Source organism: Plasmodium fragile, assembly GCF_000956335.1.
Source record: "Plasmodium fragile strain nilgiri unplaced genomic scaffold supercont1.11, whole genome shotgun sequence".
NCBI lineage: Eukaryota > Apicomplexa > Aconoidasida > Haemosporida > Plasmodiidae > Plasmodium > Plasmodium fragile.
The window spans coordinates 428,558-445,185 of record NW_012192591.1 but is presented as its reverse complement, the minus strand read 5'-3'; the positions used below and the strand labels follow the sequence as shown (position 1 = coordinate 445,185).

The following is a 16,628-nucleotide window of genomic DNA, read 5'->3' as shown; positions in this document are numbered from 1 at the left end:
CCATTCAGTCACACGGTAGCGCGTGCGTGTTGTCTTGACTACTGTCGTGACTACTGTCATTATCGAAACCGATACCCTTTGCGGTGCTGTCATTCTTATCGTTCATGTGCATGAGCATGTTCATGTGCACGCGAAAAAAAAAAAAAAAAAAATTGGAAATGTTGAACAGTGCAAAAAATGCAAAGGATATAGACGAACATGCTAGAGGGGCCGCCTTAACGTGAAGGGTCGACTATCATGTTTTTTTTTTTTTGCCCGGTCAGTTGATCGCTGGCGGCACGTAGTTGGGGTCCTTCTTCAGAATGACGATTCCTTCGAGAGTGTCGTTGATGGGGATGTCTGCGGGGGGGGGGTAGCGGTAAAGTGACGAGCAACGGTGTAGGAAGTGACATAGGCAATTGTAAAGGCCAAGGGTAAAGTCAGCATCACATAGAACTAGTCCACTTACACTCCTCCGTGGCTATCTCCGCTCGGTCCGTGTGCAGGAGTAGGACGGGCGTCACGTGGGTCTGGAACCCCGTGATTGTTTTGGGCTTTCCGGCTTGCCCAACGACGTCGACGGCCTGCACGGGGGGGGGAGACAAGAATTATCATATGTAGAGGGGATGCAAAAAAAAGGGTGCAATGGCAGGGCGGACAAATGGGTGAGGTGATCATATGTACAGTGGAAGCAAAAAATAGGGCGCAATCGCGGGACACTAACCTGGCCTACGCGCACCGAGATGGGCAGAGGCTCCAAGTCCTCGGTCACGGTGACGAGCATACGTGGGTAAATACACGGCACAAGGTGGTAGAGCAAGTAATGGTACTTTCCCAATATGGTAGTCTTCAGTTGGAGACACGCATGGATGGTGACGAGGAGAGAACCCAGCGCTACGTGGTTGATGATGGATCGGTTCGAATGCAGAGGGTTAATAGTTAGTAGCCCTTTCCCCATATACAGAAGCCCTTGAGATAGTCTAACAACGAAGGTCGCATTAGCATCCTTGCAATAAAAGGTTGAGAGCTGTCTCAGTAATATAGCTATACGTGAGTTGTTCGTTCCGGCACCAACAAAACCCAACGACATGATCGCATGCAAAGCTACATCTGCATCCTGGTCATGAGTCAACTTGGAAAGAATATCTACAATGTTCGGCTTCGGGAAGGATGTGAAGAGTAAGGCCAGGGCTAAGGGGACTGCTTTTTTTTGGTTCAAATTTGAGTACTGTAAAAAATGGTCGATAATTCTGGTCGTCATTTCAGAACTTATATCGTCCGTCAAGGCTATAAGGGCAATGTTCAGTATAGCTACGCACTGGTCTAAATTGTCTTCCACCTGTGTGGGGTGGTTATTTCCTCCTGCGCCACTACCTACATTGGCATTACCTTTCCCGTCACCTGAACCACCCTTGGCGCTTTTACTACCACCTATGGTGGGGTTGGTTCTCTTGCCATCCAAAACAGGGCCTTTCCCTTCAGCACCCTGGGGAGCCTTCCCATCAACAGTATTACTACCTCCATGAGGGGGTTGTTGATCACTTGGCTTTGCAAACACATCCACATTAACCTTTTTGTCGTTTCTCTTCTCTACCAAAACTTGTAACATTTTTTGAACCTTCAACACATCGTTGGAGCCAGCAAAGGCCATACCTTCTACAGTCATTATCATGTATTTCGCAATTGGGTGCTTGATGATTTCTAAAGCAGACAGAGTAGCTTCACATTTTTCTCTTGAACAAAGGAACAAAAGACCTAAAGCAACTGCATATAATTTTGCTATGGGTTGATCGAGAGAGTTGTTTACCTTTTCTCTCTCCATAACAGTGTCAATAATGTATTCTGCAATTTCCCGATTTTGTGAACCCACAAAGACAAGTCCTAATGACACGGCTGCAAATACACTACACTCGATGATGCATCCATTATCCACAAGAGGTGGCATGAGTACATCTAATAGGTTTTCCTTCCCTGAACCAGCATATGCATAACCAAAGCCTAATATGGCTCCTATTCTTTCCATGGTATTTTCTGCATCTATGTGTTCAGATAACAATGCAAACGCAGGATCACATTCGCTTTTTACATTCGTACAAGCTAACCCGAAGGCCATCAACGAACCTGCTTTCACATACTGATCACTACTGTATTGAAATTTGTCAATTTGAGACAACCCTTCATCTATGTTCCACATGAGCAGTAACCCCATAGATGCAGTTGCACTCATCAACCCATAATCCTTATTTTTGAAAATCCACAGAGACGAATTCACCGTCATTAGTTTATCTTTACAAAAGGCTGCATTGACAAATGCATTTACAAAAGAGGACGATAAATTTTGTTTTGCAGAATCCCATACATTTGTATTTCTCTTTTCTTCCAGATATGTCTTGTACACATCTTCTGGTAATTTGGGTTCTTCTACATCTAAATCTTTCGCTAGTTTCAAAAATATAGAAGATAAATGTTCCCCTGAAGAAAGACTAGCTAGCTGGTTCAAGTCCAGGTGAGGGTATTGAAGCATTTCTTCCTGGGTGAACTCCAAATGAATTGAATGTCTAGAACAAATTAAAGCCATTTGCTTACATGTAATCATATCTCCACATTCAAAAAGGAGATCCTTGATCTTCTCTGTCCTGTTTAGTCTGAGTAAAATTTTCAAATACTCTACGTGTCTCTTGTGCTTTTTCAAAATGTGTAAAATCACATCCATCAGTTTGTAGTACTCTTCCGTAGAAGAACTGTAATGAGTTATGTTGAGAAGGTAGAGGATGGACCTTTCACAAGATTTTTCATCCACATACAAATGAATGTCATTAATTTTGTCGACCTCAATCAACAAATCAATCGCTTCGTATTCTGTGTTGTGATTGAAACAGTACGGAACGATGATGTTCACGAGTTCGTAAATGTGGTTTATCATGTGTACTCCTTTTGGTGTGCTTCCAGCTGCTCCCGATGGGGCAACACTACTACTACTACCTGCCACAGTGGGGGAAACAGACACAGGGGAAGAGGACGACGGTGCTCCTCCTGCTCCACCTGGAGTAACCACCGACCCGGAAAGAGACGATTCCTCCTCTTTTACATTTTTGTACTCTACCAACAGCTTACTAATTAAATTCTTTATGTACTCATGACCATAATTTACTAAATCGTTTTTATTCCCCATGATAATATATTTGACGATGTTGTTTTCATCCCCTATCGTGGTGGACAAGGCACTTATCATGTTACTCATTTTCTTTTTGCATTCTTCAAATTTCATATGTTCATGTATTTCGAGTAGTGTATTGTAATGGGTCTTTAGTACCTTCAGGGCTAAAAGGGACGAAGTCAATATTCCACTAGTGTCAATTATTTCCTTGTTCAACATTGTGATGGACAGGTTGACCACATCCGGATCTTCATCTCGAAGCCTGGTGATGAGCAGCTCCAACTCTTCCTTTTTCTTCTTCTCCTCTTCATTCAATTCTTCATTCTTAATTTTGAGGCTGTTGAGCTTTCTCCTTTTCTCCTCTGCTTCCTTGGGTTTCACGGGCACCTTGATGGACACGGCCTGCGCGATGGGGTGGGGTAAAAATATGAAGTGTAACGATGTGAAGAAGTGTAACGATGTGAAGAAGTGTAACGATGTGAAGAAGTGTAACGTTATGAAGTGTAAAATGGGCAAGCGGCTCCCTCCTCGAACACTTATCAACATTGTTAAAACCTTCTCCGTCGCGCCGCCACAAAACCTTCGCATGAGTTGTCTACCTTCTTGTCCTCAGCCGTCATAGTTCGTCCTTTTGTTCGATAAGCAAGCGAGTGGGAAAAAAAAAAAAACGGGGGACAAAAATTATCTCCACGTGTAAGGGTACACGTCTGTTCACGCAGACGAAAACAAAAAAAAAAAAAAAATGCCGAATGTCAGCTATGCTTGCATATCCATTCACACATCAACTGAGAGTTTGTTTAGAGTGAGGCAGTGTGCACTTTAGGCGTAATCACGTTTGTGGCGAATCGGGTCCAGCCGTTTCTCTGTGACTTTTGTAACAATGGTGGGTGTACCCGCAGAGGGTGAAGGGGGGTAGAAGGAGTCCTTTACGCGTATGCGCTCCTCTGGAGGGATACGTAGTTCCGCATGTACGCAAGTATGCCCAGGCTTGACTCCCCCGGCACGCGTTTAAAAATGTTGCCTTAAAAGGGGGAATGTAAAATTGGCTGTTTCGAAACAAATAAGCAGGGGAAGTAATTTACATGCGCTGCGTCGCACTGATCGGTTGGCCCCCTGTGTGAACAGTCGCTCAGGAGGTTTTCTTTTATGCCCCTTTTTTTCCCTTCTCTTTTTATTCTGTATTATCTTCTCTTTTTTTTCTCTTCTTTTTTTTAAATGGTGCTTTTCCAGTTCGGCTCGCGCTCAACAGGCATATCCGCGCTTTACCAGTTGGCGCTGCGCTGAGCCATTTCTTCGCTTCAGCTTCGAAGTGATCGGGAGTACTAATGCGGAGAAATATTGACGATGGCAAAGATGATTTCAAACATATGTGAAAAAATATAACTTTACGCAAGCATATTCTTTTGAGTTGGAGTTAAAATCAGAATGGAGTGGGGGGAGGGGGCGTCAAAAACAGTGCTACCGTACGCGTGTACAAGTGCACATAAAAGTAGTAAAGGCGCATTTGCACGTTCGGCACATAAGCACACAAATTGCGCCGAGCGTTCGCGCGCATGCATATGGCTACCTGTGCACTAAGGCAGCTATAATCGTATATCCATATGATTGTATGTGCGCATCCATTCAGGGCCCCAATTACCTTAAAGTAAAGTGGCGAACCGAATGGGAGAAAAATAAATAAATAATAAAAAAAAGATCGAATAAGCCACGAAAATGTAAACGTTAACAACGAACTCAACCGATCATTCCGCACAGTTTACTTTTTCCCCTTTCTCCTGTGTAAATCGCCTGAACAAGTCAGGTAAAAAAAAAAATAAGGAACACATCACCATTAGGTAAAATCCGCATTTCCTTTCTCACGAGCCTGCAGTGCCACCAATCCCGATTTGTTGCACATATATATGTGAACAAGAATAACTGAACCAATCCCTCCTCATTTAGGAGGCATACCGTACACACTTCGACCAAGGGTGTAATTCTTATTTAGCAGTTTGTACAAAGGATGAAGAGGTCATATTTATTTTATTTTTTTTTTTCTTCTCGATTAAAATGGGAAAAGAAAAGGGTAATATATAAGAACATTCCTAAGTTGACATTTGGTGATGAATAAAGTTGGTTCATTTTTTTTTTTTGTCATTTTGTCATATTCACACCATTTTTCCTACCTCTTTGTGATGGAAAATTTTTGAAATGCCTTTTTAAAGGAGCCAGAACACCAATCGGTGACAGCCTGTTGCTCATTGTGTGCTATTTTCCGCTTACCCAGGGGAGGAAAAATATTGTATTTCTTTTTCTCGTGGGTAGTATTTCCCTCGTTCGCTGTGTCTCCCCAAAGTTGGTGACCGCCTTGGGGCGCCTAACGTTTTTTGTCGTTCGCTCCGCTAATTTATTATTATTTATTCTTTTGACATTATAAGTGGAGGACAACTGTAAGCCTAATTGGTTTTCCCCCCTTTTGCGTGTGCGCATTTTTGAGAGCCATTAACCTCATTTTGCGCTTGTTCCGTGCTCCTCTTCACGCAGTAGCGTAATTCGCTCCCCCCCTTACTGTGAGTTCCCCACACCCGTTGAAATGGAAGTAGTAAACGAAGGGTGGGTTTTTAAGCAGTCCAAATATTTGAAGCGGTTGCGAAAGAGGTACATGATACTGACGAAGAATTTTATCTGCTCCTTTAAGTCGCAGTATTACCAGGCGGAGAAGCCCACCGAGGTAGGGGTGGTTTGAGGAGGGTAGCCCCGCATACGCTCCTCATACGCGCCTCATACACACTGCGTGTGTGTGTGATGTGTCCCAAGAGGTCACACTATTCATTACGTCCGTGGGTAATATGCAGTTCCCTCGTTTTACTCACTTGCCGAAATGACGACACAAATGTGCTATCCGTTGGGAAGACGTGGCTGTGCCTGTGTATGGTTTTTTTTGTATAAGTGTGGCTCTCCGTAGGGGACGTCCTTTTTTGACGCCCCATCATGTATAGCATCTTTCTTATACCCCCTTTGCAGATCTTGTACCTAAATAATTTCACCGAGCTGACCTCCCTGGAAGATCTGCGGAAAATAAAGCTCGTGGAAAATGAGTTGGGCCTGACCAACGTGCACCTGTTTAGCATAAGTTACAATAACAGGAAAATTATGTTTGTGACTGTGGACAGGGAGGAGAAGCACAAGTGGATAAGTAAGCGAAGCGGCACCTTTTACATTTTTTTTTTTTTTTACATATATCCCTTTGAAGCGTCACCACACACTCTGTGTGTTTTTTTTTTTTCCCCTATTTTGCGCCCCTTCTCAGAGCATATCAGCAGACAAATGATCAGACCCACAGTTTTGCTCAGCGAGTGAAGTGGAAGATTTGTTAGCGAAAATGTGCACCTGCGCGATGGGGCACAGCAGGGGGGAGTGTCCTTTGATGCATCCACCTGGCAATTTCTAGCGGGCTTGCCCCCTTTACGCGTTACGCGTTACGTCTTACGCCTTTTTTGCTGCTCTGTCGTGGCTTCCCCATTTTTTTTTTAGTAACTTGACATGATTCATGTGTCAACCAACGTGTGCTTACAAAATCTGGTCAAAGAAATATACCCACGCGAAGAAAAAAAAAACCTCTACGCGTCAAACTCCGTTTACTTAAAAAAAAAAAAAAAAATATCCCATCGCATTCATTTCGGGAAATTACTTCGGAAAAGTCGGGGTCAAATAATTGTCATGTTTATTGTTTTCATCAAAATTGTATGCACATAGGCAATTCAAGCTGAGGTAATTTTTCAGATCTGCCTTTAGCCTGCACACAGAGAGGGGAGGGGGGGGGAGGAAGACAACGATGAGGAAAGTACCTCTGTGAAAGGAGAGCAATCGGAGGTATATATATATGTGCATGTATAGACTTTAACATTGGAGCCAAGTGGGTAATAATCTTCCCTGACGCGAAGCTAAACCGCACGTGAAACTTAATGAGGAGTTGCTTCTCCCTCACCTGATATTTTGCTCGCTTTCCTGAGGCTCGTCAATTTTGGTGAGGAGATTCAAAATAAAGGACTTGTCCTTTTTCTTTTCCATTTCCTTTTCCTTCTTCTTCTTTTTCAGCAACTCCGTATTCTGTTCGTTTATTTCGTTCAGGATGTCGTTGGTCATGTCATCGTTTATTTTTATTTGCTCGTTGTTTTTGTAAATGTACTTGAGTTCCTCCACGGCCCTCTTGCTGCCTACGCGGCCAGGGTGCACAGGGAAGCATGTGTACACCTGCATGCACATATGGGCACGCAGAATGCTCCGAAGAGGGAATCCCCAAACTCTCCCCGCGCCCTAATTACCTTTCACCGCCCTATATTTTATCTCGTCGTTTTTGCTGAACGATACCCTGAAGTCGTACTCACCCGTCTTGTTGTCCTTCAGGCTCTGGTGAAGGGGAAGCAGCGAACGTAATGTGTATTGTAAATGGGCTAAGGTGGCCAACTGTGTGCACCTCGTCAAACTGTTTCACGATCATGTGCGGAGAAGCCTCCCCCCACACACACACCAGCCCAATGCACATTCCCCATCGATGGGGACTAACCTCGTACGCCTTTATAGCATCCTTGAAGTAAACATATTTTACGTAAAACATGTTGCTGTTTTTTTTTCCAAAGTGGATGCCTTCCCCGAGTAGCGGTCCATCTGGCGACGCGTGTGCAAAGGGGGAAGAAAAAAAAAAAAAATATTATAACATAAACGAAGAGGGGAAAACATATGAACAGCAAAAAGGGGAGGAAAGGAAAAGGTATACATCATGCTGTCTGTCCCTATTGGCAACAAAGTTGTCCATATTCTCCCCCATGGGCGCACTCTCTTTTCCCTTACATTTGCTAAATATTTCGGTTATTTCAAATCTGTTTTTACCAATGGGGATATTTTTACAAATGATAATTCCATTGCTGTTGAGGATTTCATTCATTTAGGGAGAAGGCTGTGTTTGTGCGTCGTGTGATAACATGAAAGAGGGGAGTCTTTTTTCTCCTAATGCGTGATTTGCTGAGGTTACGTCACTCATACCACAGCAGGGGGTGGGATCGAACGGAAGGGATGTGTATATGTTGGCCGTATGTATAAACAATAAAGGGCCTCCTTAAATGATGCGGCATAGCAAGCGTTGTGTGTTGTCGTATTGCGCATTTGTATAGAAGTTGATTTAAGTTTCACCTTCATCCACCACCTCATGTGCAAAGGAATCGTCTTGGTGAATTGTTCGATTGACGACGTGTCATTATTGAACAAATGGATCGATCAGCGGACGAGGCTCCCACTGTTGTTTATTACACTGCTTTATTTTTTTGTTTCACTTTTAAAACAGTTGTCATGGCGTCGTTTTCGTTCATTTTTTTGCGCATATTTTTCACTTAGAGAAATTGTTGCCACGGGTTTAACCTGTTCAGCCATTTACCATTTCGTTCAATTCGTTTTATGCCCGTGAATGAGAGCTTGAAAAAAAAAAAGGAGGCGCTTCCCTAATCTCACACGAGTGCTTTTTTTTTTTTCGCGTGTGCTCCGTGTGTTTTGTTTTATTTTTTTAATTTTTTTTTGCCCGTACGCTCCTTTGTACATCTTTTTTGGTGCGTAAAAAAAAAAGGGGAATGCCCGTTTGACAATCAGCTGCTTCAATTTTTACTCATTGTGATGAATTGGAGCGTGTTCTCCACTTTAAGGTAAATTGGAAGTACGGCGTAAGTTTGAAGCGGAATGAAATTTTTATTAAAAACTGAGTGGGTGTAAAGGATAAGGGAGAGGAGGAGGATAGACGGAGGCTGCGATGACACAGTCGTACGATGACTTGTTTGGGGGAGAGAGAGTCCCCATAGAAATGCTACACAGCAAACGTGCCTTTAACAACTTTTGATCAGTGATTTTGGTGTCCCCCCCAATTAATCACCGTACCTGGTGAAGCGCTCTGTATGACCCTTATATTTGGGGCAAGCAATTGGGAAAGGAAAAAAGTGGAGGCAGTGATAAATGGACAACCAGGCAGACCTAAGTCCGCTTCGCCATTCATTGTGAAGTAGTTGTGAGACACGGATGAAGTCACACGCGTGTGCATTTATTTTGCCACCACCACCATCACCCCGTCGTGTGGGAACAAAAAAAGACGAGCTGGTCGTGGTGGCGGTGGCAAAATAAATGCACACTAGTTTAGGGGCGGCTCGAATGAAGTTGTACTCGAGGATTACAAAAAAAAAAAAAAAAAAAAAAAAAAAAAACACAGCGCATCGGGAGGGAAAGCGGTAGTCGTGCAAAGGGGAAAAGTGCATTCTCTGTTTGGAAGGGAAGTACTCTCATCCCTGCTCCGTTTCGTCTGCACCGAACACCTCTTCCATCGCCTCGTCCTCTTCCTCCACCGCATTGTCCTCCACTGCTTCCTCTTCTTCTTCCATCGCATTTTCGTCCACCTCTTCGTCTATCTCCATCTCCATCTCCTCCTCTTCCTCCTCCGCGTCGGTGCTGTCGGACGCGTCGAGGTCCTGCCTGTGCTGGTAGCGCAGGACACTCCGGAAGACGTCCTTTATCTCGCTGAGGATGAACTTAAAATCATTTTTGCGAATGCGCAGAGTGTTCACGTCCGCCACGGTGTCATAGGTAATTTGCTCCGAGTTGTTGTAGGCCATTTTACAAAAAACGGAAGGCCAGTAATCCCTTTTGTTCAGAGGAGTAAACCCATACAGAAGAGTATCATCTGAATCATTAATGTGACAAACAACCAGGTGGTACGTCTTGTACTTATCATTGCAGTAGGATTGAAATGAGGAAAACATATTTGAAAGAAATTTCAACTCAAATGGATGAGTGTAAGAATTTTTAGCTGTCTGAAAAATGTCCAAAAAAATTTTTAATTTAGATGTAATGTTAATACTTTTTTTATTACTCTCCATTATTTTTTTAATTAGAACACTTAAATAGCTAGCTGCGTTTTTGTGTAAATGTTTCTCAATAAGCTTGTCGTATATTTCTGACTGCTTCAGTCTGTCTTTAAAAATATTGAAGAGAAAATCAGATGTCTTGAGGCAATTATACAAGTATGAATCCATTTTTTTGATTCTGTTAATGTAGATGTAGATAAGCACAACCAAGAAATAAAAACTGTCACTGTTGTAGAGAACGTATGTTCTTCGTTTCCATGCGAGACTATTCATTGGTTTGATGATTTTTATAAAAGCCTTTAGCTTAATGAGGATTTCATTTTGTTTTTTTAAATCTAATTGCCTGAAGTTTCCTGTGAACTCTTTTATTTCAATATGACACATGGTTCTAATTTTGTTAAATGTGTTCTTAACATTCTTGTGATCATATATGTATATGCGTTCATCAATCTCTAATGACTCATTTAAAGACATGAAGGACAACATGGGTAGCAGTCCTCGCTCACGATCGAATGAGATAAAGTGCCCATTGGATATATTCATTGAATCGTTATGTAAATTTTTTATCTCCTTGTTGTAATAATCATATGTTACTGCGTCCGTTTTCAAATAGGAAATTAGGGATACGCTCGAGATGAATATTATTGCGGAGGAGTCGTCTTCACTCACGCATTGAATAAATGGGTAAATCATTAAGCACATGCATTTGTTTTCTTCCTTAACAATGTTATAGTAGTTATGCAGCTTCTGTTGAGCGTTTTTTTTTCCTTTTCCTACTTTGGCATTGGTAGCGTCATTACTTTCCTCACCTGTTGCTTCCACCCCGCTAGCGTTGCCCTTGCCCGTAGAAGCACTATTATATATGGCCATGACGTCCATCATCTCTCCTTCGCTCAGCACCAAGTCCCACTTGTCACTCGTTTCAAATATCTCATGGTAGGGTCTCCTATTATCAATAACGAAAAATTTCAAGTACCCTACATAGTTCTTGTTCATAATATTTGTAAAAAAATTTTCAACCAGGGTATACACATCCCCATCTGTGTTCATATGAGAACACATGCCAATGAGTATCACCTCATAGAAGTAGTCTCGGTAGTAGTCGGGATTCTTCGAGTACACATCTTCATACTTTTTGAAGAAATTAATCAAGTCTTCCTTCTTCTCAATTCCATAACTGAATATATTTATGTCCCTCTTCACATTTTTGTGAAAGTGTAAAATGTGTTCCGTGCAAATGGAATCTATGTCGTTATAGTAGAAGATAAATATGTTGAACTTGAACTCCTCGTTTTTGCGGCTCGACAGCTCCTTGATTTCTCTGTTCACGCGCATGTAGTGGTTTATGAACTCCTCCGCCTTTATGAACCCCATCTTGGAGGGGGAGAAGCGGTGCAGAAGCGGTGGGGAAGTGGCGCGGAAGTGGCGCGGAAGCGGATCCAATCACATCTCCGAGGCAGCCTATCGAGCTTCCCCCGTAGACCCCTCACTTGCCACAGCGAGTGTACACATAGCCCTTGTCTGCTCTGTGTGTACTGCTTCTACGTCTGCGTGTAAATCGTTAATGAGGGAAATCCTCGTGTATATAAGTGGAGCCACTTTTCCTTTCCCCCTGTTGCTTCTTTTTTTTTATCAATCACTTTTATCGGGGGTGCCCTCCCTGTGCATATATGCCTCGACGGCGTTTTGTGAGGGGGAAGTTATGTCTCCCTCCTCCAAGCTAAAGCTAATTTGTGCACTTGTTTGGAATCCGCGATGAGGGGATGGGGGCAAGTATTTTTTTTTTTTTTTTTCTGTTCAAATATGCTCCCCCATTTGGGACGTTAATTTATTTTGGCAGATTTGACCCCCTTGGACTGAAAGGTGGAGAATACCCCTTTGTGAAAGAGTTCCCTGTGGGAGAAGAGGCGCGCGCAGGGGGGGGGTATGTCATTCGCCGCGCCTATCGCGCTTGTCGCACATGTCGCGTTTGTGCCGCTTGGAACGCTCACTTTTTTGGTGAACCCTCCGGCGAATTGCTCCCTGCTCGTCCCTCTTCACGGTATGTCCCGCGTGCCTTGTGCGTGTTTAGAGGTAATTTTTTTTTTTTTTTCTAAAGTGCATAAGAATGAGTGAATGGCCCTTCTTCTCTCCACTTATAGGAGAGGCAAACTTAATAAGGACACAAAAAAAAAAAAAAAAAAAAAAGGCATCCATTTTTGCAGCGTGTTTATTGGAAGAAAGGTGTGGGGTATGTGCCTTAGCGATATGCAATTAGGGGTACTACATACATGCGTAATGTATATGTGTATATATATGTGTGTGTGTGTGCTTGGGAGAGTTGGGCGGGCGGCGCCTTCATACTTGACCTTCTCAATTGGGACACCCTCCTCTTTAGCCCATTTTTTCCATCTCACATGGGCGGTGTGCTCTGATGTATTGAAAAGAGCGATTAACCCCCACCCCATAGCTGTTTTATGTCCACCCCCTGGGGGGGTAATTCCCAGACCAAGTCAAATATGCTTCAATGTCATGTCCTGTTCTGTGTGCTCTCCCTCCAGGTGATGCAGCAAAAACAGGGAGAACATATAAATGGGGGTAGGGGGTAGACCGATTTGAAGCCCCTTGTTGAAATGCCAATCAGGGTGAAAATAAGTTTGGCAAATGAGAAGGGAAGAGGGAACAACCCTGTTGGACAAGTGACAGCAATGCATAATGAGCCCACGTCGGTCACCTTGCTCTCACCTACTCGATTAAAACCGGGATGGGTGTACCATATGCGAGGTGGGGGAGTGCCTCCACCCTGTTTGACCGAGGCCAGATCCTCTCATTACACTTGAGGACTTCACAGCATGGGGTTCCCTTCCAGCTGCGCCATACTCCTCGCTTCGCACCGAGTATTGTGTTGATTTGTGCGGGGGAGAAAAGGGAAAGATAAAGAGGTAAAGAAGTGACACCAGGTGCACGCCACTGTGCTGTGTCCTGTTCTGTTCAGCTGTTCTGCTCTTCTACACGGTTCTTTTCGTTTAGTTTAGCTTCATTTTCTTTTTTGCACAGGGGAGACGGACTTTTCCGAGGCAGCGAAATTTTGCTCCCCCTTACGCAAAAAAGCATACATGAAAACCTATAAGTCTCCGAAAAGTCAAAAAAAGAGGAACAAATTTCTACATGCGAGTGGGCATAATAAAACGGCGGACGTTGAACATGGCGCTCTTTTTTTTTTTTATTTTTAATTTTTTTTTTTTTTTGCGAGTGCATGGGAGGTTTAGTTAGCTTGGGTACCCCTTTTTTAAGTGAATCAAAATTTATCAACTGCCTTTTTCCCTTGCGTTACTTCCATCACGTTGTGCCATTTCCTCCGCATCCCTTATCACGTTAATTTTTTTTTCCCTGTTTGACAAAAATTTATGGAGAAGGAAAAAAACAGCCTCGCGTGATGTCATTCCCCCATGTTGTAATTTTGAAGCGACGCCAGTTCGCCTTTACCTCCTCCTTGGGGGGGGAACCAATGATAAGTTGAGCAGTTTGTCCCCTGTCCCCCCCCTTTGGAATTTTATTTTCCTTTTTTTGGGGCTCATTTTTGCTGCCTTTTTTTTTTTTTTTTTTTGTATCCTTACACAATGGCGGGTAACGATCACGGGGATGTAAAAAACTTGGACTTGGGACCAGGTATATTAGGGGCAAGGCGATCCGCTGCGTGTTTTCCATTACGCTGCGCACGTTGTGGCACATGCGTCCTTCCGTCACTAACCTCACCCTATTTGGCATTTCCTATCCCTGTGCAGAATTCAAGAACTGCAAGTGCCTGAATTTGTGTGAGTTGCAACTCATCTTGGGAGACCAGCTGCGGTTAACGTCGAAGCGGAACGAGGAGGCTCAAACGTAAGAGGAGAGTGTAGCGCGAGTAAATGTGTGAGCCAAGCGTGGTTCATTGCGCGTCATGTATCACACCGCTTCATATCACACCGCTTCCTATCACACCGCTTCCTATCACACCGCTTCCTATCACGCCGCTTCATGTCACGCCGCAGGTTGATAAAGTCCTCGTTCGATTACGCCAACAAGTTCGCGACGATAAAGAACAGGAGCTCCATCGTGGACGTGCGTACCAACCTGGAGCGCATAGGGGAGCTACACGAGTACGAGATAGCCATGCTGGTGAACCTGCTGCCCAAGACAGTACAGGAGGCCAGGTACTTCATCCCGTCCCTCATTCGACTCAGCGACGAGACGTTGAACTCGATTTTGGAGCACCTCATTAGTTATAAGATGTACGTCTCGTGAGGGGCAACATGGGCAAATCGGCACATAAAAAATGGCACATAGAAAATGGACAAGTGACAAATGGGCACATAAAAAATGGCCAAATGGACAGGTGAAAAATGGGCAAATGGACAAGTGACAAATGGGCAGGTGAAAATTGGGCAAATGACCAAATGAAGGCGGAAGACGCCTCACGCGTAGGCCTTGTCCACGGCGCCCCTGGCCCCCATGCGGGACTTGGAGAGCGAGGGAAAGGGGTCGTTTTTGCTGAGCACGAGGATGTTACTATCGTAGGCGATGTACGCATTTATGTATTTAAAAAGAATGAGTGAAGTGATAATGCAGAGGGTCTCCAATTGGTGATGGTGTTGTGTGATTTGGGCCCAGTTAAAAATGTGATGAAATATACAAATCGGTACCTTGTACAATTTGGTGGGATTATCTTTACTGGTTTCATTCCACCAGTCAACAGCAATTTTCAAGAGGTTACGTTTAACCACAAAGTGAATCTGATCAATACATTCATTCAAGCCATTGTCAAAAAAGTACTTGGAATTTTTCTCCATGACACGATTGTAAAGGAATATATTCCCCTGCTTAATAGAATATATAATGTCCATATAAATATGGAGTTCATAATCTTGTAATAATTTCTTCGGAGGATAAAGTCCTTTGTTCAAGCGAATCGAAATAATACTTTCCAGTAACTTTTTTTTAAAATCTGTCTTACCCTTCCTGGAGTTAGAGAATGCCCAAATGAATTCTTTCTCGGCCTTTTCATAATCCATTTTGTGTAAATATAATTTCCCTAGCTGGTATTTAAACAGAACGATAAAAGATTTGGGTATGTATGCGTAGCCTATATCAGTTGAATTTATTATCTTCAAAAAACTTGTAGTTATTTGCATGTTGTTTAATTTCATACATAACTTTATCGACTGAAACATGAGAATTACGAACCCTCCATGCTTTTCTATATCCCCTTTAACAATTCCAATTTTCCCTCGAATGGAATTTAATACTTCTATTGTGTATTTATTCTTCTCGTTTATGTCTTCATTCTCTTCATTGTATATGTCGTTTTTGTTACTGGTGTGGTACGAGTCCGCCAACGTACTTATGGTGTTCAAAAATGAGCATATCGTTAATAGGTATGGCAGTACCCACAAATTCTCACTGTACATGTGGATAAAGGAAGATAAAAATTTACATCCCATGTTGAGGAGGCTGTCCCAATTGATGCTATTCCTATTGCACAGTGTTTTCATAATAGTATAATGATCAATTATTAACTGTTCATAATTTTTTAAAGCACTTTTTTTTTTTATTTTTTTCCTTAACTCAATTTCTGTTGTTTCGTCGAACACCAGGATGTCTATTGGCAATTGTGTTAACTTAAGGATGGAACTTATTTTGTAGCCGTTGCGCATTCGTACGCAATTCTCCATTTCTTGAAGCAGGTCTTCATAGCTGCGCTCCTTCCGTGGCGGACCTTCTTGCCGCTGCTTCCGCAGCTGGTTGATCTTCCGCGTTATGGCGTTCTCGTCCGGCGGGTTCATTTTGGCGGCCAATCAAATTGAAGCGAAGCGACGCGTCGCGCACAGGTCAGTAGCGACGCGACGCGAACAGAACAGAAGAGAAGAGAAGTGGGTGGTGGGAACGACGCCCTTTAAGCGGTAATGCGAAATTAACCTTGTTAGCAGCCACACGTAAGCGACACCTTGCGCGTTGCACCTTTCTACGTCGCCAAGTCGGAGGCAGTGTTGATTGGTGTCCTCTCCGCAAGCTACTCTCACATGGGCAGCGGCACGTAGCGGCACCACTTACTGGGTTCGCTTTGCCCGACTGGCCAATCGGGGGAAAGGTTGCCACTGCACAGTTGTTTGTGACTTATTCCCTCCCTCAATGGAAGAACTTTCACGCGCGTTGGTAAGAGGTCACATTGGCCAGCAGCCAGGTTGACCAGCAGCCAGGTTGACCAGCAGCCAGATTGACGAGCTCGTCGGTTGCTTCACCTGAGCAAGTCATACCATCGCGCGTGTAACATAATTCCATGTCAAGCGTGCAGAGGGAAAAGGAAAAAATTTTTTTTTTCTCACTATTTGTAGCCATTCCAACAGGGGTCTCCAAAAAAAAAAAAAATATGCGGCGTGTCGCCAAAAATGAGAATTATTTTATATGTGCCTATTAAGGGGGGGATATTCAAGTCGAAGCTGCTTTTTCACTCCAATGTGGTTGAGGAGAAAGTGGCAAATGGGCAAGTGTGGAGAAGCGGGGGCGTGACAAGGCAGCAACGCGGTAAACGGTACACAGCAACAACGCGATGACGCGGCTGAGCCCCTCATCGGGTGCGGGAAAAAAAAAAAAAAAAA

The 16,628-nt window shown here is 43.5% G+C and overlaps 6 protein-coding genes across 6 annotated transcripts; 2 read left to right on the top strand and 4 right to left on the bottom strand.

Moving 5' to 3' along the window:
• Positions 1-259: 259 nt before the first annotated feature.
• AK88_01357 (uncharacterized protein) lies at positions 260-3,756 on the bottom strand (the record flags this gene model as incomplete). Its single annotated transcript, XM_012478992.1, has 4 exons — positions 260-339; positions 449-563; positions 704-3,538; positions 3,736-3,756. 4 exons carry the CDS (start codon positions 3,754-3,756, stop codon positions 260-262), a joined length of 3,051 nt encoding a protein of 1,016 aa, XP_012334415.1.
• Positions 3,757-5,708: 1,952 nt separating this feature from the next.
• AK88_01356 (uncharacterized protein) lies at positions 5,709-6,475 on the top strand (the record flags this gene model as incomplete). The annotated part of the gene is made up of 3 exons (XM_012478991.1): positions 5,709-5,846; positions 6,140-6,311; positions 6,426-6,475. 3 exons carry the CDS (start codon positions 5,709-5,711, stop codon positions 6,473-6,475), a joined length of 360 nt encoding a protein of 119 aa, XP_012334414.1.
• Positions 6,476-6,802: 327 nt separating this feature from the next.
• AK88_01355 (uncharacterized protein) lies at positions 6,803-8,060 on the bottom strand (the record flags this gene model as incomplete). The annotated part of the gene is made up of 5 exons (XM_012478990.1): positions 6,803-6,911; positions 7,104-7,332; positions 7,441-7,525; positions 7,683-7,783; positions 7,967-8,060. 5 exons carry the CDS (start codon positions 8,058-8,060, stop codon positions 6,803-6,805), a joined length of 618 nt encoding a protein of 205 aa, XP_012334413.1.
• A 1,372-nt stretch (positions 8,061-9,432) lies between these two features.
• Positions 9,433-11,388, bottom strand: AK88_01354 (uncharacterized protein; the record flags this gene model as incomplete). Its single annotated transcript, XM_012478989.1, has 1 exon — positions 9,433-11,388. The coding sequence occupies one exon, from the start codon at positions 11,386-11,388 to the stop codon at positions 9,433-9,435; it is 1,956 nt and encodes a 651-aa protein (XP_012334412.1).
• A 2,225-nt stretch (positions 11,389-13,613) lies between these two features.
• AK88_01353 (uncharacterized protein) lies at positions 13,614-14,277 on the top strand (the record flags this gene model as incomplete). Its single annotated transcript, XM_012478988.1, has 3 exons — positions 13,614-13,662; positions 13,779-13,875; positions 14,025-14,277. The coding sequence occupies 3 exons, from the start codon at positions 13,614-13,616 to the stop codon at positions 14,275-14,277; spliced, it is 399 nt and encodes a 132-aa protein (XP_012334411.1).
• A 170-nt stretch (positions 14,278-14,447) lies between these two features.
• On the bottom strand, positions 14,448-15,815 carry AK88_01352 (uncharacterized protein; the record flags this gene model as incomplete). Its single annotated transcript, XM_012478987.1, has 1 exon — positions 14,448-15,815. One exon carries the CDS (start codon positions 15,813-15,815, stop codon positions 14,448-14,450), a length of 1,368 nt encoding a protein of 455 aa, XP_012334410.1.
• Between the last annotated feature and the right edge of the window lie 813 nt (positions 15,816-16,628).